Source organism: Talpa occidentalis, unplaced genomic scaffold, assembly GCF_014898055.3.
Source record: "Talpa occidentalis isolate TD23 unplaced genomic scaffold, MPIMG_talOcc4v2.1 talOcc4.13, whole genome shotgun sequence".
Taxonomy (NCBI): Eukaryota; Metazoa; Chordata; class Mammalia; order Eulipotyphla; family Talpidae; genus Talpa; species Talpa occidentalis.
The window spans coordinates 35073759-35099910 of NW_023601322.1; the positions used below are offsets into that span (position 1 = coordinate 35073759).

At 36.7% G+C, this 26152-nt stretch overlaps 1 protein-coding gene across 1 annotated transcript in view; it reads left to right on the top strand.

Annotated features, from left to right (window-relative positions):
* Nucleotides 1–26152, top strand: part of CDH2 (cadherin 2) — a 224676-nt gene that overhangs the window by 171288 nt on the left and 27236 nt on the right. The window contains exons 7-14 of the mRNA XM_054694114.1: nucleotides 2601–2773; nucleotides 11358–11495; nucleotides 12243–12428; nucleotides 14645–14898; nucleotides 16069–16211; nucleotides 19375–19608; nucleotides 19895–20128; nucleotides 22069–22208. Coding sequence (XP_054550089.1) covers nucleotides 2601–2773; nucleotides 11358–11495; nucleotides 12243–12428; nucleotides 14645–14898; nucleotides 16069–16211; nucleotides 19375–19608; nucleotides 19895–20128; nucleotides 22069–22208 — 1502 coding nt within the window. The remainder of the gene's footprint in view (nucleotides 1–2600; nucleotides 2774–11357; nucleotides 11496–12242; nucleotides 12429–14644; nucleotides 14899–16068; nucleotides 16212–19374; nucleotides 19609–19894; nucleotides 20129–22068; nucleotides 22209–26152) is intronic.

The window sequence follows — 26152 nt, forward strand, 5'->3', positions numbered from 1 at the left end:
AAACAGCAGTTGCTGTGAACCGCTCACCATTGTGAAGTAGTGTTTGACCAAGATTTTAGCTTCTTGTACTAAAAACACTGTAGATTCAGTCATAATTGAATAGCCAGGGCATAAAGGCCTATTTGGTTTGAAAAACTAGAGGACAAGAAAAGCAGTTGGTAAACAGCGGGAAAAGGAAATATTTAGTTCACATTCCTGAGATGATACAGTTTTTGGAGAGATTCAGTTAGCCCCACCATTATTATAATTTTTAATTTAGAATATCTCAGCATTTATCTTTCTTGCATATAAAATGTTTTTATTACAGAAAATTTCAAGAACATACAAGTGAAGAGATTGACATAATGACCCTCTCCCTGTGTTCTCATCATTCAGTTTCAACTAATACCAACATGTAATCTGTCTTCCTCTCCTCTAATTGTTTTTGGAAGCAAATCATAGATCTTATATGATTTCCTCTGCAAATATTTAAGCATATATGTCTAAAAGATTGGGATTTTTTTTTTTTTTTTAAAAAAACAAGCTACTGCTGCTCTAGCACTTAGATGCTAGTAAGCAGTGACATTATCATGATACTTTGGGCTTAATGATTTGTGAGTACACCTGTCAATTCTAGAAAAAAAATGCATGTTGACATCATCAAGGTCATTGAAAAAAGTGTCTCCGTCAGGGACCAGAAATCCTATCACATAGGTTGGTTGGGTAGGAAGCAGTGGTTGGGAAATCAGCACAGCCTCTCAAAGCCAGTGACTATTTCGAAATGTTCTTGTTTGAAGGACACAAGTCCTGGTAGAAATTACAGGCCCCTGCTCTTGTGTTAAAAACATCAACATTTAAAATTGTGTTACATATCATCTGCACCAGTCTATGCATAAGCCCATTCATAGATATAACCAGCAATGTCTTTCTTATACTGATGTTTTTTGTTGTTCACATGCACGTCTACATCATCTAAAAAGAAATAGAGGTGGTGGTAGGTGGCAGTGGGGTGGTTTGCTAGAGAGGGAGGATGGAGTTCTGCAGGAAATTGAGCCTTCTGGGGCTCCTTCCCAGTCACATTTTCAGAGTAACTTCACTATTTTAAATACTGTAAAATCAAAGCCTGTTAAAGATAAATAAACATACTTTTTTGCCTGGGCAGTTTTTTGTTTTTTAAAATCATTTATTTCCTTTTTTTCTCTATTTTTTTCTAACTTCATTAAAAGTACTGCTTCGCAAAAATGTCAAAAATAAGCCATTAAAATATATTGATCATGTATTTTATTGTGAATTTCCATAAAGCCTTGCATGAATAAAAGGCTCTCTGTGATCATGAGATGTATAGACCTTTCATGAGTATATTTCCTGTGGTTGTTCAATAAGTTTGAAAACATCCTTCTAGGAAAAGTTTGATAATATCAATCTTCAGTTAAGCTGCATTGTAATCAATATTTTGGTACAAGATTCTGAATCACATTTTGTTTTAACCATTCATTCAATAAATGTTTATAGAGTTTGAACTGTGTACTCACTATGCCCCACTCTGGCATGTGGATACACCAATGATAAGCTAGTTTCTGCATGTTGGAGCTTAAATTTTTTAAGGGAAAGAAAGAAAAAGAATGCAAATCCCCAGCAAAGTTTTGAGAAAATAATAAAGGTATAGGGGTAGCAGATAATCAAAGAGTGTCATATTTAGAGGGACAGACTCTAAAAAGAGATTTAAATAATATGACCACAACTTGGTTAATTCAGGAGCAAAAAATGTACCAGGTGGAAGGAATAACAGTTGTAAAGGCTCTAAAGGACAACAGCACTTAGAGTACTAACCAAGAAGGAAGAATAGAGATGGAAATTTTTATATCCAGTTCTTAATAAAACTCCCACATAACAAAACATTTTAAATTGTAATTACTTTTTTTTCCCTATTTCTTAATTACCCAGTTTGTCTAGCTAGTTTGAATTTCCATGATGGTAATGCTTTGTAGATTTCTTTTCCAAAATATCTAATAAATTGTAGTTCCTGAATTTGTGACAGTGTTCTTTTAATCTCCTAGGAAATAGTAAACCACAATGCCAAACCCCATTCAATGTACCAAAACAGTAACGCATGGAATGGTTCCTTATGACCTGGGTAAATGGACTGTGTATCATTATGCACACAGCTTACTTTCAGAAAGTGACTTAGACATTGGGGGAATCATGCTCAGCATGTCATTTTATATGTTATTCTATAATGGGAAAAAATACAACATAGGGAAGAAATCAGTGGCCATAAAATATGTTTCTAAAAGCATATATATTATTTGCATTTTACATAAATGAAGGTCTGAAATGATCCATTTTTTAAATTATAGAGTGAACTTGTCTTCTGTGTTATGGGAAATTTAGTCCCTTACAAATTTATGATTTTTTAACAACTTCTAAGTGTCTAAACTATGTTTTATATTTTGAAGTGAGTGTAGTTCTTATTATTAGTGTTTTTAATCAAGTCTAAATGCTTAAATTAAATGTTTGTTTTGAGAAGTGAAATTGAGATTGATTAAAGACAAACATTCCCTCTATTTAGGAGACCCCGAGGTGCAGGGTGATCACTGATTTTTCATGTGTGCTGTGTCTAGGGACATATGTGATGACAGTCACTGCTATTGATGCTGATGATCCAAATGCTCTCAATGGGATGTTGAGGTACAGAATCGTGTCACAAGCTCCAGGCACCCCTTCTCCCAACATGTTTACAATCAACAATGAGACTGGTGATATTATCACAGTGGCAGCTGGACTGGATAGAGAAGTAAGTCATCCAAAAGCTATAAAATTGTTTTTCACCTTAAAGGTACATGGTATGTTATATACTTTATCTCCAGCTACTAATGTATCCACAATATTATTTGAAGATCAATTTTCATTAAGAAATTGTTCGTACTCCTGTCTACAAAACTTATGATTAAACATCTGTGTACTGGATAAACCATTGCTAGTCTCTGTAATATTGCAATAATTAACTAAGGTGAGCCAATAACCCTCTGGAATCTAATTTTAAAAATCCTTGGAATTTTTCAGTGTTCCTTATATGTAGCGGTTTTTATGAGGAATTAAATTCAAAATCATGTCCAGATAATGTGTGTGTAAATTTAGACTAATTTTTGGCATTTGGGTTTTTAAGAGGCTACAAATAGCATGTATGTGATTAGTTTTTTGTCCCTGTGGATAACCTGATTTAGTACAAAGATGATTATTATCTCCTGTATTAGATCTCACCCCTTAACTCTAAAATTAATTTATTTAACAGGTTTGGATGCTAATAACTGCCTTTTTTTAACTGACAAGACTTTAATAATTTGGTGAAAAGGCAAAAAATGTTCACGGCATTGAAATGTTACAGTGTCACAGCTTGAGAGGGAGTGGATATTTTGGGCAATTCCAAAGGGTTCCCCTCACCATGCAGATCTTAGCCCACCCTGCTCCTGCACACCTCTGTGTTTTTGCTGATGTGATGCTTTCTTTTTTTTTCCTTGTTTTTTTTAAAGATTTGTTTATGCATACAAGAACTGGGGCGCAGGCCAGAGGTGTAGGGGGTGAGAGGATTCACCAGAGACAGAGTGGGGAAAAGAACAGGCAGGCTGACTGAAATCACTGCTGCGGGGAGCAGCAGGTGAAGCAGGAGAGTTCTGCCGCACTATGTGGGAAGCTCCTTGGCTGGGCAGCGAACTCGTGCTGCAGAGGCTGTGGACAGCTTCCCAGTGTTGTGCTTAACCCCTTGTGCTACCGGGGAGGCTCTGATGTGATTCCTTCTACCAGGAATGCCTTGCACCATTTTTGCTCTTGAATCTTTCAGTTCTCCATGATCTTATCCAAATGTTGCTAATACTCTTTCCGGAAAACCCCAGTCCTAATGAATCTTTTATGCCCTGTCTTTATTCTGTTCTGACCACTTTCTGACAGATTCTCAAGGTCATTATTGACCATCAGTAAGTAGTCATTGTGTGTGTGAATTATCAAAGTGCCATCTCACAGAGATTCCTGCTTTGTAGATTTCTGGCTGAGCCAGCTTTTGTAGTGATGAGACCTCAGATTATTGTTGTCAAAAGGAAACATTATACCTACCATCGTAAATATTATTGACAAGGATTTCAGGAGTTGGCTTTTATGACACTTTATTTGCCATCATAGCATTCACTTGAATTGAATCGAAGAGAACATTACCATTGCAATTAATTATATACACAAGATAGTGTTAGAAGCACTGTAATAATGTAATATGAGCCAGTCAAGAATACTCTGTTCACATCTGAGCGGAGAGCCTTACTTAGGAATTAGATGTATGCCTATTGCCTTGTATCTATTAGCTTCCAGGTGTCACTGTTTCATTTTGGGGGAATGTTTTGTGTCATAGATTGTTGAAATTTAGTTTTTGCAGTAGTACTTTTGTTCGGTGGTATTTAGAACCTGTGTCTTTTCACCTCTTTCACTATTGTGTAAAATACTCTTCTTAAATGCCAATAAACTCAGCGTGAGAGCAACCGAGTTTATATATGAGAATATAATTTTTCAACATTCTATCTTAAGAGCCAGGTTGCTCACATACTAAGCAGGGATAGTTCATCTCCCAATCTTAATATTTCTCTTTCATTCCGTCTCTGAATGTGAGATATATCTTGCTTTCATACAATACGAATGCTATCACATTTAGCATGGCTGTTTTAAGACAAGGAAAAGGTATAGAGAACTAAAAATAGTTTTGTTAAAGAGACCAACCACATTTAAAAATCAAAGAGACTGCATTTACTTTAGAAGATGCAAGTCTGAAGTCAGACCATTATGGTGGTTAAGTCTATCTTGCCATGGACAGAAGCAACTATGCAGAAATGAATGTGGAAATGGATTTGGAACTACAGAATCATGGATTAGATACAGTATGAGAAATAGCTTCTTGACAGTGAAATTATTAAACACAACAATGAGTTACTAGGAAAAATTATAGAAAACCTTCCTTTTCTGAAAGTCATTTAACAGAAAAAATGCATCTATCTCAGATGGTTTATGGTAATTTTGCCTGAGGCCGGGGATAAATTACTTTGACTTCTACAGGCTTTGTGCAGGCTTGAGATTCTTTTATTTCCATTAGAATTCACAGTTTTCTTTCTGTCAAAAGTCATTTCAGTTGTCGTTCCCCCGGGATATATGACACCTTTAAGTGATTGAAATCACTTTAATCATTGAAATGCTTACTGAGGTTCAGCTTTGTATTTTCCTTTAATCTCTAGGTTTTAAAAAATATATATGTATCAGTTCTTTTCCTCAGACCTAAAGCTGTACCCACCACATATCCAGGTCTTCAATTTTTATATCTCCACCCTACTTCTCACCACATTGTTTGATGATGCCTATTCCTGGCATTTCCCTCTTTTCTTCTCTCCGTCACCTGCCCTTTTTGGTGAGAATTGCTGAGGAGTTGCTCTCTGCAGCACTAGGTTGAGTTCTGACTTGGACTGCAATGGGCTTTTTGACCTTGGGTGTATTGACCTGAAAACTCTACTCCCACATCTGTAAATGGGGACCCTCCTATTACCCACCTCAAGGTGGTTGTAAAATTTGTGCCACGAGAGATATAAGCACTCAGCACCATGCCCAGTAAATACCAGTTCTCACTTTCCCTGTTGCCATCTGAAATCTTGGTTGAGCCTTCACCGAGTGAGCACTGTCGCTTTTACTCATCATCAGTTTTTTTTTCTTGGCAAAGAAAGAATTATGCTTCCTGTTTTTGAAACCCGATAATCTGTTTACTTTTGACCTCAACTCCATGTTTTATTCAAAGGGGTGTTCTGTTTTCTGTTTCCCGGTCTTCCTTCTCTGTCATTCCTTCCTATAAACCCCACAGGCTCCTTCATAATCTACAAACACTCTTCATCTGCCCTGGAATAAAATGGTTCCCCAGAACCCATAAGATAATGTGAGAGCTTTTTTTATTTTTAAATTGTATTATTTTACATCAAGGTATACGTACCGACATACAACACGGTGTATGATTATGGGTATAGATTCAAAACCTCTTCAGATGTATGTTCCCAGACCCATCACTAGGGCACCCATAGTCCCCCAACTGAATGCAGTGGACACCCTCCCCACTTGACTCTCCATCCTCCCTGCTGTGGGAACCATAGTTTTGAAGTCCCATTTCTAGGTTTTGTTTTGGTTCACGTTTGTGGTTCCTTTGTTTTTCTCTCTATATTCCACATATGAGTGAAACCATCTGGTATTTGTCTGTCTCCTGAAAAATCAGAGCTTTTAAAAATGGCATTCCAGAACTTCTGTGACCTTTGACCCCAAAGCCTTCTCTAGCTTAATCTCCAAGAATTCTTACATGAACAAATAATGTGCTACCATTCCCACAACTTCATGCAGTTCCTCTTACCAACCTGAAATTTTACATTCTTCTGTTTCCATTGTTCCCTTTGCCTGAAGATGTCTCTCCTATCCCTACATAGCAGAGTAATCCTCACTCACTGAGTCTGTATATTCATCAGAAACACAAAGACTATGTTACACAGACATCGTGTCTGCATTCTTGTCCCAGTATTCAGTGATGCCAGTGTGTTTCTCAGCTTTTCACCCTGAAGAAATGCTCAAGTTACGATATTTTTCTTCTTCATTTCAACACCAGCCTCTTCAAAAGCGTAACCCATACTCACTGCTAAACTCCCACTCCTTCCTCATCTCCTTGAAATCTGGCTTTCTGCCTATTTCCCTGACTCTCAGCACACACTTGCCACTTGTATATTCTAACTTTCTTGGAAGACATTAATATAGTGGAGCAATTAGTAATACTGACTCTAGACTCAGAGACACTTGGATTCAAATCTGTCTCTGCCACTTAAAACTGGGTGTCAATGGGCAAGTGTCCTTGCTTCTCTAAGTACTGATTTTCTCATCTGTAAAATGAGGACAAAGGGCCTCCCCAGTGGTGCAGCAAGTTGAGCACAGCACTGTGAAGCTGTCTACAGCCTCTGTAGCACGGGTTCGATTCCCACATGGCACAGTAGACATCTCCTGCCTCGCCTGCTGCTCCCCTCAGCAGTGTATTTCGGTCGTTCTGCCTGTTCTGCTCCTCACTTTGTCTCTGGTGACTCCTTTGACCCTCCTGCACCTCTGGCCTGTACCCCAGCTCTTGTATAAAAATAAATAAATCTTTAAAAAAAAATGAGGACAAAAAATCAACCTGCCTTATGAGATGACTGAATGAGATGGAGTGCTTAATATTGTCTCTGGTAAGTAAGTAGTGCTCAGCAAGCATTAACAAGTATTTTAGACTACAAACTTAGAAGGTAATTGTACTATCAGCCCCATTTCAAGACGAGGAAACTGGGATTTAGCATTGAAGAATTTGAACAGTCACAAACCCGTACTTCCCCCCTAAGTTCTGCTTATTATTATTTAATTTTCTATCTCCTAATCCAAAAGTAAACCTATCATCTCCTAAATCTGTGATTCCTGATGAATTTCCTATTTCATGTGATCAGTGCCACCTTCTCTTCACAGTCCCAAGATCATGGTCAACCTGCCTTTCATACTGCTGCCAGTCCACCCTTGATCTATATATAGACATCAGATCCCTCTCAGTTTATCCCCAAATGCCTCCTGTAACCTTTCCTGCCTCCAGATTTGGAGGACTGGTTCAGATGTCCCGATTAAAGGCACTTGCTACACTTCTTCCTCCTCTTACTACAGTTGCAGCTATTGTGCATTTGATTCCTTCACTTAATATCCGATTCTATCCCTTAATGACAATTAGGACATTTCTGGTTTTGGTCATTATTTTATCAGAGTATGACATCTAGTAGACATTAAGTATTTGTTAAATGAATGGATTAATGTTCTCACCTCTTTACTTATAACACTCTAGTTCAGTGTTCTCAAAAGTGTGATACACAAGTATAATGATTTTAATCAATAATCAATGATTTTAATGGATGCCTCCAAAGAAAACTAGAGCCCATACGTCTTTTAGATGTTACTCTATCAAGTAGAGGCTGCTAAAATACAAGGATTATATTGCATTTATTTTTACAGTTACATTTATGGCAAGTGATGATAATTTTCCATTTACTTTTATAATAAATTAACTTAAGGTTTTAAAATGAGAGTTAATGTCAAGAAAAACAATGACTCATGGTATAGAAATATGAGGATATGAAAGAATTGGGAAGATGGTGTATGAGTCACTGCAATTTGGGAAGCAGTAAGCTAGTTTATGCTTCCAGTTTATGTTTTAATGAATAAATGGTAACTAGCTATGTAAATAAGATGATTTTCCCCAGACCGAAGTGATTTTATAATGGAATGATAGGCCCAAGGTTCTTGTCCATTCATCCATCCAACCACTCATTGAGAAACTTCTGTGGCCTGCTTATTCAGTGTCAGGCATTATGCTGTATAACCAGCCACAGACACAGAAACAAAGCAGGGACCCTGGGAAGCAGCATGTGGTGTGTATGTGTGCACATAGCGGGGGAGGACAGCCATGTGGACAGTTAACTGTTTTCTAAACCAGAAGCAGTGATAGAGGTGTGTATTGAGAAGCAAACAGCTCTGCTTCAAGGACTTTCAAAAGTCATCTCTGCAGTGAGGTTTAGCTTTGAGTCTGCCAAGCTAAGAAGAAGGGAGGTGAATTGTAGGCTAGGGTTTCTCAACCTTACTACTTCTGGTATCTTAGATAAGATAAATCTTTTTTATAAAGATTTATTTATTTATTTATGCATACAAGAATGGGGGTACAGGCCAGAGGTGTGGGGGGGTGAGAGGATTCACCAGAGACAGAGTGGGGAGCAGAACAGACAGATTGACTGAAATACACTGCTGAGGGGAGCAGTGGGCGAGACAGGAGAGGTCTGCTGTGCAATGTGGGTAGCTCCTTGGCCAGGGATCGAACTCGTGCTTCAATGGATGCGGATAGCTTCATAGTACTGCGTCTTAACCCCTTGTGCCACCAGGGAGGCCCCAAGATAAATCTTTATTGTGCTACCCTGTCTGCTCTATGATCAGATATTTAGCAGCATCTCTGACCTCAACCCCTGCCAGCCCCCCAGTTATGGCTACTGGAAATGTCTAAGGAGATCGCCAACTCCTAAAGAGGGAGAACACTCTCTTGGTTGAAAGCCAAAGGGAAATGCCAAGTGCAAAGCATAGGGTCATGACAGACACCTGTCATGATTAATACCAAGTGCCCCAGGTGTGGGGAGGTAGATGAAAGGTGGGAGATAGTTTGGTAAAATAGGTGAGTCACAGAGAGGGAGGGACTACCGGCAAGCAGATGTTTATCCCATGTATAACAGAAAGTGAGAACGTGTTTTTGGGCAAAGTCTCCTTGATCAGATGTGGGGCTAGGAGGTTGGGAAGTCAAATTCTTATGAAATCTAAATGTCAGTCATGCAGAACCAGATGCCCAGTGACTAAATTGAGCAAGAAGCTCTAAATAGTTTCATTGTTTAAAACATAGACTTGTGTCTTCATTACTAAGTGTAAGAGCATGCTACCAAGCAGGCATTTGAAAATGGAGATTATGTTATTTGCCAAATGGGTATTGTTTTTATTTGAAGAGCAAATATATTTTAGAAGTAATATTATGCTTTCTAACTTACAGATCTCAAGACTACCCTGAAGCAATAGGAAAGTTCTAGTATTAGCTATTCATCCCAGTATTGTTGCTCAATAGAAATTGTATATATTTTTTATAATTTTAAAGATCTTTGTAGAGTAGACATTAACAAAGAATGTTTTCTCTGTATAATATCTGTGTGGGGTTTTTATCTTCTTTTTAAAAAGTACTTTTTTAGAGGATCTATTTCTACAAATAGCAGCTAACAAAAATCACATTTCAAAAGTGATTTCAAAAATCACATTTCAAAGTCATAGCAAATTTTTCTTTTCATGATTATTAGCTAGCAGGCTGAATTGAATGCCCTACAAAATTATCTCACCACTATGAGAGTGTGAACCTGAAATGACACTCATGATTTGGGAAAGGAAATCATTGAGAAATATTTTAGCCTATGTAAGCATTATGGTTTGGTATTATGGAATTAAGAAATATTAAAATGGTTCAGTCAGCACTGTACATTTATTTCTTTTTTATTCAAAAAGTGTGGTATTTTCTTTTTCAGAAAGACAAAAAATAAATAATTGTTAGGGATTGGCATTTGGGTGAACAGAGACATAAAATCCAATATGTGAGCTTTGGTTTTCCCCCTCACTCTTTGTCTTTCCTTGCCCTTCCCACTAACAACAAAATCAAAGGCTGCAATTTGTGTCTGTTTTGTCCAAGCTCCAGAAGTCCCTTAAGAGTGGCCATTCATAATGTTCACTATATTTAGAATCAGGGAAAAGTGCACTTTGCAGTGACAGTTTATTTTTGTATGAAAAAGTGGGTTTTGCTGTCCTGAATGTTTTAACATTTATGAAAATGATCTATCTATATATATTTTTAATCTGTGTAATTCCCACAGAGATTTCAAGTGATTTTAAAATATTCATTTGGTTAAGTTTTGTTCATATAAAATATTGTTATCTAGAACTTTAGCCTTTTCAGACAATGTCAAAGTTTTCTTTTAGATAGACTACATTTAGGCTTAGATTTGGCTCCCCTTAAAAAAATTCAATCTGGCATTTGAAAACAGTGATACCTATTTGGTAATAGTAATCTACATATAAGTTTACCACATATATTATTTCTGTGCTAAGAACAGTGAACACATTGAGTGATATGCCCAAATAGCAGTCCATACAGTATGGAATTATCAAATACCTACTATGTTCCAGGACTGAGGATATAAACATTAACTCTTTAATTAGTTGTTGACTGCATTTAAAAATTATATGTAGTTGTTAATGTAACATACTAATGGAAGTTAGAAGAAATACTGTATTAAATCGGTTATAATTGAAAGAACATATAAAAATACATAAAAGTAAACCATATATATTTTATGAATTATATGTGCTTTCTTCTAAACTGCGTAGAAATGAATATATAAGTAAGTGAATAAAAACCAAATGACTTAAATCCTTGAGCACAATGTTTTAAAGTTCAGAAGAAGGGAAAGGTTGAAGCCAGATGGATGTTTCAGTTTAGATGTGAATTTCACACATCTGCAGTGTGTTCCTTTCTGTGAGTAAGGTGAATAGATATAGTAAAATCTCCCTAGACATGACCGAGTCCTGTGCTTTGGAAGTTAAACTCCACTTGGGAAATTTCAAGTAATGTTAATCAAAATGAATGATGCTGTGCTCTCCTTGTGTAATAAAGAGCCATTTACAGAACAACTGTTATGTCTTCTTGAGGAATTAGTTTCATTTAAGTTGTTATCTTTATGTCTTTTTAGAAAGTGCAACAGTACACGTTAATAATTCAAGCTACAGACATGGAAGGCAATCCCACATATGGCCTTTCAAACACAGCCACGGCTGTCATCACGGTGACAGATGTCAATGACAATCCTCCCGAGTTTACCGCCATGACTGTAAGTACAGACTGTCACTCACAGAACCTTTGGTCCGAGGTCCATTACTGAGAAGTTTTGTAATGAATAATAAATGCATTAAATAGAGGTGGAACTTGCTTAACCTAATTGTAGAATGGCTACTGACTCAGACATTTTCTGTCACTGGGGTTTTAAATAAAGCACCCAAGTAATTTGTTTTCTGGTAGATTCCAGCTCTGCTAATAAAGTTGTTAAAATATGCTGCTTGGAAGAAATGCCCTAAATAGACTTGGTGCTGATATAATTTATATAATTCATACTAAGTATATAATTACATAAGATAAAATATATAATTATATATTACATATAAATGTGAATAAACTATATAAATTATATAATTTATAACAAATTTGTTCAGGTACATGAATTACGTGACCAATTAATGCTTCTTTGTCAGCATATAATTATTATCTCTTGAGTAAAACGATTTCCCTCAGATAAGTCCTTTCCTTCGACCCTCCATTAATCACCCGGATACTCACAAATGGATGCTAATTTTAATGAAACTGTAACATTTGGGGGAAAAAAGGTGGCTCCTGAAAAAAAGTCATAGTATTTTTAAAGTCAAACATAAATGCTGTGATTACCTGCATTACTGATCTCCTCGTTTAGTGTAGCTAATAAAAATTTAATGGGGCAGTAAAATCAGGGCAGTGTGGTCATCAAGACACACTGTCCTTCAGCAGTGCAGAGCCCTCCTCTGAATGACGTTTGTCGTCTTTGTAGTTCTATGGCGAAGTCCCTGAGAACAGGGTAGATGTCATAGTAGCTAATCTAACTGTGACGGATAAGGACCAGCCCCATACACCAGCCTGGAATGCAGTGTACCGAATCAGCGGCGGGGACCCCACGGGGCGGTTTGCCATCCAGACGGACCCTAACAGCAACGACGGCTTAGTCACTGTGGTAAAGGTATGTGCACCCTGGCCAGTGAGCTCTCAGACAGACAGACAGATACCCACTGTGACTGATACATGCCCTCGCCCCCTTCATGTGTTATTAAATTTTAGCTTTTCTTTCAAACTTTTTAAAATCTAGAGTGAATGTATCTGGGGGTGTCACTTTTATTACATTTGAGTTTATATGGAAGCCGAGACTAACAGATATAGTCTCACATTCTCACTAGAATATGGTTGTTTTGAAATCATTTTGGGCAGCTGTAGCAATCTGACAATAGGGCTGCCCTCAATGATGGTAACTGTCACTGTAGTGATATATCACATTCTGAAGTTTTGATCCCACTTGCTAGTTTCAAGAATGATCCCACACACCTACTGTTCTCATGTCTACAGGTTACTATTAGAGTATTAACTCAGGACACAAACCAGAAAATTTCACTGAAGTAAAATGAGATGAGTCAGTAGGAAGATGTTCTATGCATTTAAAAGTTATTGAATTTATATTGCTATTGTAATTTAAATGCGATTCTCAAGACTTTAAGAAATTGAGCCTTCTGTTCTTTAATTGTCAAAAAATAATAAAACTAAGCGCTGGAAGCAAAGGAAATGGTTACTTCAAGTTATATAATAACTACATAACTATAATGTGAACATTTTTAAAAGTGAATGGCTCTTCCTTTTAAAAACCCATGAAGAGATTTGTTTCTTTGCCTCCTGTCCCTACATTCCTCTGAACCCAAATGTTGGCCTTACATGGAAAAGGGCACTGAGGTGTCAGCTGCCAAGAATGTTATCTGTGTGTGTAGTATAGTAATTCCCCCCAGGAAGTGGAGGTTGGAAATTCTCTGAAGGAACAGCATAATGATGGAGAACTTGACCCCAGAGTCCCCCTTCTGTGTTGGAATCCCAGCTCTGCCCTTGGTAGCCTGTGACTGTGGTGAGCTGTTTAACCTCCCTCAGCCTCAGGTTCTTCACATTGAAGTGGGGGATGGTAAGAGAACCTGAGTCATAGTATAATTGTGAGGGGTACATAAGCTTAATGCGCTCTACAGGACTTAAAAAAGTGTCTGTTTGGCATACATAGTATTACCTCGAGGAACTTTTCCTGTGGTCAATGAAATCACTCACGAGAATGCTGTCTTACTTTCTGGTTTCTTTTTGTTTAAAATAATTGAGAAAAAATTAAAAAAAAAATTGATAAAGAGGGGTTGAAATGGGGGTTTCAGAGTGAGGAGAAAATGAGGATTGGGGGAGATGGTCTGAATGAAGAAACTGGGGCCATGAGAGCTAGCATGGCTTCCTCATGACTCAGGGTATGAGGGCCCTCCAAGCTCCTTTTCATATACCTGTGCTCATCTGCATGTCCACTAGCAGGCAATCAGAGGAAATGCAGAGAGAAAATCCAGGCTGGTCATTTGACTTGTGGTAACTTTCCTATTAACAGTAGGGTCAGTGGCACTTCGGAAGTTAGTATTTACATTAAGGGTTATCTGTGCATTGCCTTTTATCTAGAGTGTTGTTCTTAGATATGGAATCTACATAGAACAGTAAAAAATACCTAAAATTATTTTGGAAAACAACCAGTTTTAGTTTGAAAATAAGTAAGGTAAAACGAAAGCCACTTAAGCCCACTTAGAAACTATTATTTTTCAAAAGTGTATGTGAATGTGTGTACTTAAAAATGTGTACTTCAAATTATGAATGATAATTTTACTTAGAGTAAGTTTAGCTTTTTCCCAAAAAAAATCTCATTTTGTCATTTTTGTTGTTGTTGTTCACTTCATCATACATTGGTAAAAGCTTTCCTGTATGAGGAGTGGTCTTTGTGCCAATATTTGAGAGTACAATCTAGACCATTATGTCCTGTGTAAGCTCAGATTATTTAATATTTTTGGTCACTGATGATGTTCTTAAGAATAAGTATGCTTTTAGATGTAGCTAAATAGATGTAATCTGTACAATAGTAATTAAAATAAGCAGTATTTTGTGAACATTAATCTTTGAAGTATCCAAGATTTATAAATATCTTCTATAAGTAGATTAAATTACAATGACTATTTCAATCATTGATCATACTAATGCATGTTTTCCAGATTTTTGAGAATTTATTTATGGCAAGTAAATGAAAAAGTAATGCTTTAGAAATGGAGTTGATAAAAAATAAAACTGAAGAATGCAAATATTCTTATTTCCTACAAAAATAAGTTTCCTTTTTTTTTTCTTTCTCAGCCAATCGACTTTGAAACAAATAGGATGTTTATCCTTATTGTCGCTGCAGAAAATCAAGTGCCATTAGCCAAGGGTATTCAGCACCCACCTCAGTCAACTGCAACTGTGTCTGTTACAGTTATCGATGTGAATGAAAACCCTTATTTTGCCCCAAATCCCAAGATCATTCGCCAAGAAGAAGGCCTTCATGCGGGTACCATGTTAACAACATTCACTGCTCAGGACCCAGATCGATATATGCAGCAAAATATTAGGTATCGAATGCCATTTATGGTGTTTTTGTAGTTAGAGTATATTCTATGCTATGCATAACATTTATTTACCACTTGAGTAAGAGATTTTTATAGGAACCCTATTACAAGATCATTTTTAACTCTTTGATAAATAGATCAATGAGTATTAGATAGGAAATAGAAGAATGAATCTACTCATATATTAATTGAAGAAAAAAATGTCATTTGTCTTTTTCTTCCCCCTCCCTTTTTAAAATATTTAATTATGATTTAGCCTGTGCTTTTTCTAGCACAAAACCTACAGTGAATAAACACAGTAAACACAGTCTCCTTTCGAGGAGATTCGAAAGTTTATAACATTTATCTCTTCTCCATGTATTAGGAAGAAGAGAAACTCATGCCAAAACCAAGATCTAAGAGCTCATTATCTTCATCCCTTAACTGCACAGTAGCTATAGGACTTGTAAAACATTTCTGTATAGATTTCCAACATCAGCAAAATCTAATTTATCCTTCCTGGTGAGGGAGTAGATGGTTGGCAAAGTATGCCCACATGGCTATTATCTATTCCTGGTGATGATAATTTTTTAAATTAGCTTATTTTTTATTAAAATTCTTTTAGCATTGCAGCTAGCAGGTAAGCTGTGCATTTTCTCCATTCTCTATATTGATAATATAAAGATAGCTAAAGAGGTAATTAATAAGTGTGTTAAACTCCTACAGATCTTAGCCTCTGTAACAGGATATTTTTCCCAATCTACATGTTGGTTATGTGAGTTTGAAAATCTCACTCCACCCCAAATAAAAAGGGAGTTCAACCTGATAAATTTACTTATGCATATAAATCCACTGATAGAAAATTAAACTTGTATTTTTCCCCTATACATAATTGTCCTGTACATCAGGGCTACTGCTTAATTAGAAGGTGCGATTGAGCTATCTGGCTATCAGTTGAACTAGACAAGAGATCAAAGCAAGATCTGTCAAATCTACCCTAAAAGAGAGTAGAAAGACTATACTCCTGACAGCTCCCAAACCATTGCCACAGAAATAATTTTCCATGTTAAAGCTGTATTTCTAAATATCATCTACAGAAATGCAAATGATCACATTTGGAATTAAATGTGTAAAATATGATTTCTTTTTAAAATTTCATATAAAAATTAAAGTCAATGCACTTTTATTTTGTAGATACACAAAATTATCTGATCCAGCTAATTGGCTAAAAATAGATCCTGTGAATGGGCAAATAACTACAATTGCTGTTTTGGACAGAGAATCACCAAATGTGAAAAACAATATATACAATGCTACTTTCCTTGCTTCTGACAATGGTATGTAATTAAATATAGTCAATGTATTATCCTGTGTGATGTTAAACAGAGTAGAGTCTCATCATGAATCCATCTTCAGGAAATGAGGTTTTTCTCTGAAACTCAATTGTCTCGGAAACTGACCTTTATTACTCTCAGGCCCCAAGTCCTGTATTTTCCATTTCCTCTGAGCTTTCTATAACTTGTCTGCCTGCCTTCTGTGACGAATGTTCCCAGTGTCCACACACTCTCCACAGTAGCTGCATGTTGTGGTTACAGGGCTCTGTGGCTTTTCTGCTCAGCTGCATGTAGATAGCTTACTATTGCAGGCTGAGTCTATCCTCAGTGGTCCCAGACACCACTTTTTGAATTGATCTCTGTTTCTTCTAGTCAGTCTTTTGCTGTCATCATTTTGTCTGTCCCTAGCATTATCCTCTCTGTAATTCTCTATAGTCTATATGGACTAGGAAATACATTAATTTAGTGCATAAATTGAAATGAGTGAGTGCATAAGCTTTATTGTGTTGGTTTTGGAACATACAATTTATCACCTTTTCTCTTTCTGGGTCTTTGTTGGATTCTAAATGGTTGAGATTAATAGAAAGCCCCCCCCCTTTTTTTTTAAAGAGAGATAAGTAAAATGACCTATTCAAACCTGGTAATGGACTTGTTTTACTTCATTAATGCTCCTATGACCTGTGTTTAAGAGTGCAAGCTCTGAAGTTCTGCCTGACCTTCTGGGTCAGTCTGGGTCCAGACTCCAAATTTACCAATTTAAAACTGTGGGATTGGCAACAAAATTTTAATCTGTCCATTTCCTTTTTGTGTTAAATAGGGCTCATGGTAACAGAACCTAACTCATAGTGCATTAGAGAAAAATAAAAATAGCTAGTACAAAGAAATCTTATAAAATACTGCCAGGCACAAACTAAACACTCAAATATTTCTGTTGTGTTAATAGTTTCAAAACTGAAATACAACCATCTTTTAAAACACTTTTAGTGTGGAACTTTGAAAGTTAGTTTCTAATAAAAATATCAGACTTCGACTTGGCATTCAAACTGTGCACTTTGAAAAATGTTGCTTATCAATACTTTTGATAAGAACAGTTTCAATGAACCTTTTTGGATCCAGTGTAAGATTCAATGAGGTCATATCTGTTGTAAATCTTAAGTGGGGACTGGGCTAAGCATTATTTCTTACCCTTCCTAATATAAGACCTACTGTTGAAATATTTAGAATTGAAACTTGGTGGAAACTGCTTCTGCTTCTGTTCTGTGCTCTCCCACCATTTGGAAGGGGTGGCCTTCTTTTACAGGGGTGCTTAGAAAGAGAGATCTCGCACTATTAAGTTGAGATTTAAAGAGCTATAAAATTCTATATATGAATGTTGATATGGGTTATAACCAGACTCATATTTGCTAAGGTGGACTGTTTTCTAATTGAAAGGGTGTTTGCTTGATCAGGGAGAGAAGTGAGCAGTTAAATCTTATAGCACTGAGGCCTGCAAGTGCACTTGACATTAAATCACAAGGCAGGATTGGGATCCCCATTCTGCTCCTTAATGAGGGCGCGAGCTCTCACACTCTCTGCACCTTCATTTCATTAAGGTGTTTTCGCTGCTTACTTAGTCTATGAAATTGTAATGACAGTCAAATAATATTAAATGTGATAATAAATGTTAAAGTTCCTCAGACACCTTATCATGGTATCATGGTGGTATTAGAATATTGTTAACAGAGGCTGCACCCCTCCACCTTAACTCTCCCTGCTCTACGAACCCTCCTGTCCATCAAGGGGCCTTAGAGATCACTCTAGTCCCCTCTGCAGGATGGTGTGTGTGCACAGTCCTAGTTACATGACCTTGGGCAGGTCTCTTAAATCTATGGGTCTCAGTATGTAACCCTATGTAAAAAATGGTTGTATAACAATGGAATATTACTCAGCATTCAAAAAAGATAAACACATGCAATTTGCAGCAGCATGCATGGAGCTGGAAGGGATCATGCTCAGTGAAATAAGCCAGAAAGAAAAAGAAAAATACCGGATGGTCTCACTCATAGCAGTAATCTAGAAAACCTAAATAAGATACCAGGAAAAAGAATAACTATAAGAAAGAAAATATCAAAATCAACAAACAACTATGAACCAGAGACACACTTTGGGGGAGGGCAGGGAAAGGAGGGATTGGGGTCAAAATCAGGGGGTTGCAATTGTATGGGGAATATAAAAATAAAATAAATAAATAAATAAATAAATAAATAAATAAATAAATAAACAAATGTTTCTGATATGCATCACTGTAAATAAAAAAAAAGGTTGTATTTCCATTATAGTATGTTTATAAAATGGTCACAATATATTTATATACAACAGATTTTTACATTCTGTTGTATGTGTTATATTTATTTGTAAATATTTATAATATAGCAGAGGTCAAATCACCAGACTAAATTATTATTATAAGTGGTAGAGACATTTTTTAAGAAATGAGAATGTGTTTGGGGTCAGCAGAACTTTAGTAGCAACCCCATCACTTATTAAAGTGTGCATTTTACACATATCTAGGTTCCTCATGTGTTCAGACCTCTTTCATAAGATTACAATGAAATAATGTATATAAAAAACTGAACCTCTATCAAGGAGATATTTGGTTTATCAGTAAATATCATTTTTCTTCTCCCTGTGTTTCTTTCCCAGATGACATCTATGCTCTGAGTTACTTGTCTGTGGACTGTTTCAATATTTCATATCTGTGTTGAGGCATTCTTACATTCTTTCACGCGCATGTCTTGCTTCTCCACAAAAAGTGTAGGGTCCGCCAGTTCGTGAGCCTGGCTCTGCTTCTCTTGAGTTCCCCGCATTGCCTGGAGGTGTGGTTAGCGCAGGGCCTAGAGTAATGGACAGCGAGGGCAGGGAAGGTGCAGAAGTGCACCGGCAGGAAAATGTGTTGTTACCGTGCTCTCTCCCAGAGACCAGTAGTGGCAGCTCAGGGTCATCCTAGAGAGGAAACAAGAAGTGACCTTGTTCCAAAAAACTGTCTGCCCAGACACTGTAGCAACTAGAATTTTCCAAGGTTACATAGTGAAAAGGACAAAAGTTTAGAAGTTTTGAGAATTTTGCTGTAATTGAGGCTCATGGGAGATTGTTCAGCATGAGTTTGTGATTTTTTTTCTCTTTTAAGGAATTCCTCCTATGAGTGGGACGGGAACACTACAGATCTATTTACTTGATATTAATGACAATGCCCCTCAAGTGCTACCTCAAGAGGCAGAGACTTGTGAAACTCCAGACCCCAATTCAATTAACATCACAGCACTTGATTATGACATTGATCCAAATGCTGGACCATTTGCTTTTGATCTTCCTTTGTCTCCAGTGACTATTAAGAGAAATTGGACCATCACTCGACTTAATGGTAAGAACAGGTTAATTATTTGAATATGTGTATAGTTGAAAGGTTTGTGAAGACTGGTATGAAAAGTTAATTTAGGAGCTTTATAATCTACTCATTAAACAGATTTTAAATGCTACTTAAAGTTTAAACAAGATATTAAAACCCCTTCAAACTAAAAAGTCATCACAAAGCAGCATAGTTATAGTTCTCTTTATATGTAGTATTAGGCAGCAAATACGTTCTAGAAAATGTTGTGTGTGTTTTTTCTTTTATCATACTATGTATTAACTGTCAAACTATATTTCAGGTGATTTTGCTCAGCTTAATTTAAAGATAAAATTTCTTGAAGCTGGGATATATGAAGTTCCAATTATAATCACAGACTCGGGTAATCCTCCCAAATCAAATATTTCCATCCTTCGTGTGAAGGTTTGCCAGTGTGACTCCAATGGGGACTGCACGGATGTAGATAGAATTGTGGGTGCAGGGCTTGGCACAGGTGCCATCATTGCCATCCTGCTGTGCATCATCATCCTGCTCAGTAAGTACTGTTACTTGCTCTTGGATATTAATTCTTTTTGCCTCTTGAATATTTATTTAGCAAGTTAACTTGCTGCTGCCCTTCAAAATAATCTAACAACTGTCTTACCTCTGAGCATCTTCTTGCTGATCACATAAGGGACAGCCTAGGTGACTTCAGTATAAGACAAACCCTTAGCATTGTTTCAAGACTTCTGTGTAGCAAACCAGCCTGGATACTGCTTTCATGCCTGTTGCCACGTGTTAATGCTGATGGGTTGGGGGGCCAGAGCAACTCTTTTCATGGAAAAATGTTACCCAGTCCAAAGTTAGAGCACTTATGATTTGAGTATGAATTTATGGCACATAGTTGATGATTTAGGAAAATAAGTATATTGCTTTACTTCGCTTTTTGTCATATAAAGCACAGTCAGCATCCTGCTCCAGTCATGCAAGGATCAAGGTATTTGTTCCTGAAGGGCTGTGTAAAATAGTGAGAGATTGTACTTTATCCAGCACATTTGATAATAGAAATGATTACACAGCTCAATAAATTGTCTTTCTTTAGAGCAAGTCTAGTAAAAGGAATTGCTGCTTTTTAAGATATTTTGCAATCTTTGGTTCAATGGAATGCAAGAAATTAACCACTGGAAAGTACTTTAGGAACTACTTCTAAGCAGGCAGGTTAAAAGAATAAATTGCCTAGGCCCTGTGTTTTATTGTTGAATAGCAGCAGGACTTAGTTTATTGTGCGATCATGCTATGCACCAATCACTTTCTTGAAAATGTTGGCCATTTCTTTTATGTTTTCTCCATTTACAAGTGTTCTGGTAATTTAGAATTCTGTCCCTTTATTCTAAGCAATTACTATAGAAGCCTGAGCATTTTTTACTTCCTGTGTGGAGACTACTTTGACTATAATTTGAAACCTACATGCTATACTAATAATCCACTTGCTAGATTTAGACCTGGAACAATGGCAAATGAGATCATGTATCTGGCTTTAAAAGGAGGATATTTACTTTTATGGCCAATAATAAAAATGTGCTCAAATAGGAGTCATTAAATCTTTTGCTTCAGGATGTAAACTGATATCCCAGATTTTAGAGAGAATGCGTTCCTAGATGTGCACTTAGGGATGTGTTTCAATTTCAACTAAACTGTGGTATATATGCCAACCTTATCAAGAAAGACCTAGATATGATGGATTATGGCATCAAGAAGTGACTGTAGCATTTTGAAGGGAAATAAATTGGTGCTGATTTTCACATCAACACCTGAAAAATGTATGGTTCTAAGCCTGGCACAAAAGTGTAAAACATGAAAGCCTGATGTTATTTCAGTGCTCAAACTTATCCCTTTAGCCTTCTTACCTGAGTTATGCAATTTAATACAAAAAGGAATGCACAAGAATGCAGTAGGAAAACACCGGCCTTTAGGAATCAAATGTCCTCAAGATCTAGTTACTGATCCAATTCCAGTTTACTACTCAAGTCATCTTGGCAAGTGCTGCCCTCCTTAAGAAGTGCCGTCCTCTCTGATTTGGGGAATATAATGATGACTGATCAGCCTGAATGCAAGAGCAATTAAAGAACAAGTGCAGTTGAATTGACTGTAGTTTGCTGTTTTACAATTTATGTGCTATTCTAGTAGGAATATCCTGTCTTCTAGCAAGTCAAAATGAAAGGTAGAATTAATCATTGTTCCCATTTGTAATGATGAAACTGAGGACAGATGTTTGCCCAGCAAGTTCACAGGGTACCAGGTCTTCACATGAAACCCAATGCTTGGACCCTACTTTGTCCTGTCTCTTTGTGTGGGACCAGAAACAAATGACAGAGTGGAAGACACACTGCAAACTCTTGACCTATATAAACATAAATTATTAGTATTGAAGAGTGTGATTAGATAGTAAAGTCTAAAAAATTAGGGAATTTATTTTTTTTTATTCTTCTTTCCCAGTCCTCGTTCTCATGTTTGTGGTATGGATGAAGCGCCGGGATAAAGAGCGCCAGGCCAAGCAACTTTTAATTGATCCAGAAGATGATGTAAGAGATAATATTTTAAAATATGATGAAGAAGGTGGAGGAGAAGAAGACCAGGTGAGCAATATTTTTAATCTTTAAAATGAAATTTTATGATCATATCGTTTAAATGGTAGAAGAAATGTTAATAGATACAGTTAAAAAATAGTATCAAGTTTCATTTCTGTTACCATATTATCAAGCACTTGGTGAATTCTTCCCAAGGGGCGCTGTACGTTTCTTGAATTTTTTCTCAAGGTACCAAATGTTATTGTATTTATTTTGTAAGAAAATCATTATCACTGTTTCAAGGAGCCTAATAATTAAATCCAATTCAGTTCTATTTGTACTCATAAAAATATTTTTCTTCCTAGGATGTCCCAAATACAAGTAATTTCTACCTTGGGATTTAGATATTTCTATATATGGCAGAAAACACTTCATCCTACAAACATTTACCAAGCAAATTCAACATTACAGGGATTATTTTAATCACTGGTAATCTACAGGTAGGCAGAACAAGTAAATATATGCCCTCATGGGTCTTATATTCCTGAGAAATATTTGAGATTAGAGACAGTATCTAGGTCATCTTTTATTCCTTAGTGTCTCTGGCTCATAGTACTTACTCAATGAATGTTGGAAGTTCCCTTCTGGCTTTAAAATTACTTGAGTTTCTGTATCACCATACAATATGTATATAAATGGTGGATGAGAATGACTATAATAGAAAGTCTTTCTATGCTATAGATCTTTATATGCTAGGAAGAAATGTTTTATATAATAGCTAACTTTTATAGGGGTACTACATACCACATATTCTGCTAAGTATATTAAATGTTACATTTAATCTTAGAAACCTGAGGTGTTTTACTGTGGATATATCCCTTCCATGATAGAAAACAGTTTAGAGATGGTTGGATTCTACAAACTCATACAACTAGGAAATGATAGATAATTATCTCACAGTCCTAACTATTCTGATAGAGTTCTTCTTGAAATTATCTAGAAGCTATTAATGTAATCCAGGAAAATCACTATGACAGGTTTTTCTTAGACACATTTGATAGGTATATCTTTTCCACTCACTAACATAAATTTCAGGGGTAGCAGTCAGAAAAAGAATCCAGAAATCTTGGGTCTGAGATTATTATTATATATTAAGACTTACTCAGTTTTAACTATTTAGGTAGGCATTAGTGATAATATTGTTAAGTAAAAACAAATTTCCATGACCATATTTTCTCTTTCCCTTCTTTTCTCCTTTATGGAAATAATACATCTCTCTTTGTTCTGCAGACGCATTCACTACTACTGTTGTGTTAGCCCTTGTGGAAGACATCATAGTTTTCCTTTTTCCATGTGCAGCAAATTGCGTGCTTGCTTTCAGTTTGTAATTGGTAGAGCCAGAACTCAAGTCTGCCTTGTCTTTTTTTTTTTTTGATATAGTTGTAATGTTTATTAATGATTCGATTTCAAATTACAAGACAATGGTACTGATGATAGGAGACACAAAATTACTTTGAGGACAACTAACATTTTTTAAATTATTACATTATTTTTTATTGCAGTAACCTCGGATTTTATTGCGGTAACCTCGGAAAATTATATATTTTAGGCATATAAGGTTCACACAGCTTCAGGTGTGAACACCACATCTACCACCAGAATACCAGTAATCCTTTACCACAGCCCATTGTCACACCCACGTCTTATGATTACAGATTTCATGCTTGATTTAAAATAACTCAAGTCTCTCCTTTAGTAGAGATGCATATTTAAAGTCTGTTGAAAACTTGACTTGTGTGTAAAGCTGTTTTGAAAACTGGCTAATTAAAGTGGCTCTCTAAATATGCCCCAGGGTTTTGTGCTTAGGAATGTCTTTGGATATTAAAATTCATGTTTGGCTTAATCCTAATTAATCTATCTTTTCACTTTCCTGAGCTATGTTTAAGATCAGCAAATGTATATTGATCATATTCTCTTACAAATCTTCTACTTTTGGCATTTTATTTTTCATGACATTGTGCATGATTTTCTAGACATAAACCTACACCCACCTTTTAATGAATCTTCTGTAAAAATAGTAATAGCTGCAGAGCCTGGATGCTACACAAGATCGGAGTCCCATAGGCAGGAACCAAGATAGCCCTCAGCATCCAGGAAATTCCTTGTCACCTAATGTGGTTCTTTCTCTCTCCTCCCCAACAATCCCTTTAAGAAATTGTTTGATGGAGTTATTAGTGTTGTTATTTTAGGAGACTTACTTTATTGAATTTACCCATTTAGATTGATGCTTAAGTTCAAATGGTAAAACTTACTGATTGTGATTTATTAAAATCAACCTCATAAATATTCAACCTTTTCTTTTCCTAACCTCTGGATTTTTCTTTGCCCCAGATATATCTTCAGCATGAAGGTGTTGTTTCTTACCCGTTTCACCAATAGTCCAAAGATTTTTCTGGAGCCTTCTCTATATTGTTTTCTGGTACTAATTTCTCTGTTTAATACTGATCTTCTTGTGGTATCTTTTTGTAGCCTCTTAGTTCTTGTATGGCATTTTAGTCTATATCAAGAGCCTCCACCCACTTCTGATCCTTTGTTATGATATCCATTTGTAGTTCTCATTATATAAATGTGTGACAAAATTGCATAATGGGTTTTTTACCTGGAAAATAGCTTATAAAATCCATTTATTTATCTCTATCACCAAGGCCACTGCCTTAACTTAGATCAGAGTCATCACTTTCCTACAATAATGTCCAAATGAGTTTTCTTTTGCTTTCCACCCCTATCCTTTCATTGGAATTTGTTAAATCCAAACTTCCTCGTTAGCATTTCTGGTGGGTGTGCTGGGCGAAGAGCTGATGGCAAGACAGTGGTGGGTGCAGACTCAGGTGGCATGGGGCTCTATCCGACCTGTCCACTCGTGGCTACTACAGTTTCCCTCACAGTCTGGATGAGTAATCCTTTTGCTATTTAATGACAGGTTTTTTTTTCTCCCACCCCCCCCCTTTGGAGATAAAAGCAGTCACTAGTCTTCTTTCTCCTAGGAAAGGTTTGTCGGTTTCTTTATTTTTGTTCAGTTAGGACCATATGTTCTCAGCTATCTTATGGTTTCAAACATCTGTGATTTGGTAATTTCTCTGGTTTGTTCTTGGATGTTAGAATGTGAATAATAGCCTCATGACTTTATATTCCAACCAGAAGCAGAAGGTTTCCACAGGTTAAAGAGTAACACCATTCATATCAACAAATATTTCCAGCACCCTAGATGCGTCTCTTACCCTCCATGCTCTTGGCCTCTGCCAAAGGTCACCAGACGTTTTTATTTCTATTATTATAGATTAGCACAACCACTCTTGATTATATGATGCAAATGGCTATCATGCAGCAGGAACTTTTTGCCTCTGGCTTCTTTACTCAGCATTATACCTGTGAGATTCATCCATGCTTAATATAGAAGGACTTTATTTTGTGACTGCTGAATAGTATTCCATTGTAAGTAACCACATTTTGTTTATCCATTCTACTACATTTGGACACTTAAGTATATCCATTTGAATTTTTAAGCATAAAACTTCTATGAACATGCATATGCCTATGTCTTGGTGCATTGTCATCGACATTTGCACAGGGACTGATTTCTAGATCATAGGATGAGCATATGTGCAGCTGTAGTCCAGCTCACCCGTTATCCAGAGTGACAGTACCATATTCTGCATCCCCTCACTACAGCCCTGCATGACACCCCAGCTTTCCTACATCTTCACTAGCACCTGTTTTTTTCACTCTTAAAAGTTTTAACTACACTGGGCCTCCCTGGTGGTCCAAGGGGTTAAGCACTGCACTATGAAGCAATTCGCAGGCTCTGCAACACCAGTTCAATCTCCGGCCAGCCATGGAGCTATCCACATGGTGCAGCAGATCTCTCATGAATCACCTGCTGCTCCCCTCAGCAGTGTATTTCAGTCAGTCTGCCTGTTCTGTTCCCCATTCTGTCTCTGGTGGATCCTCTCATC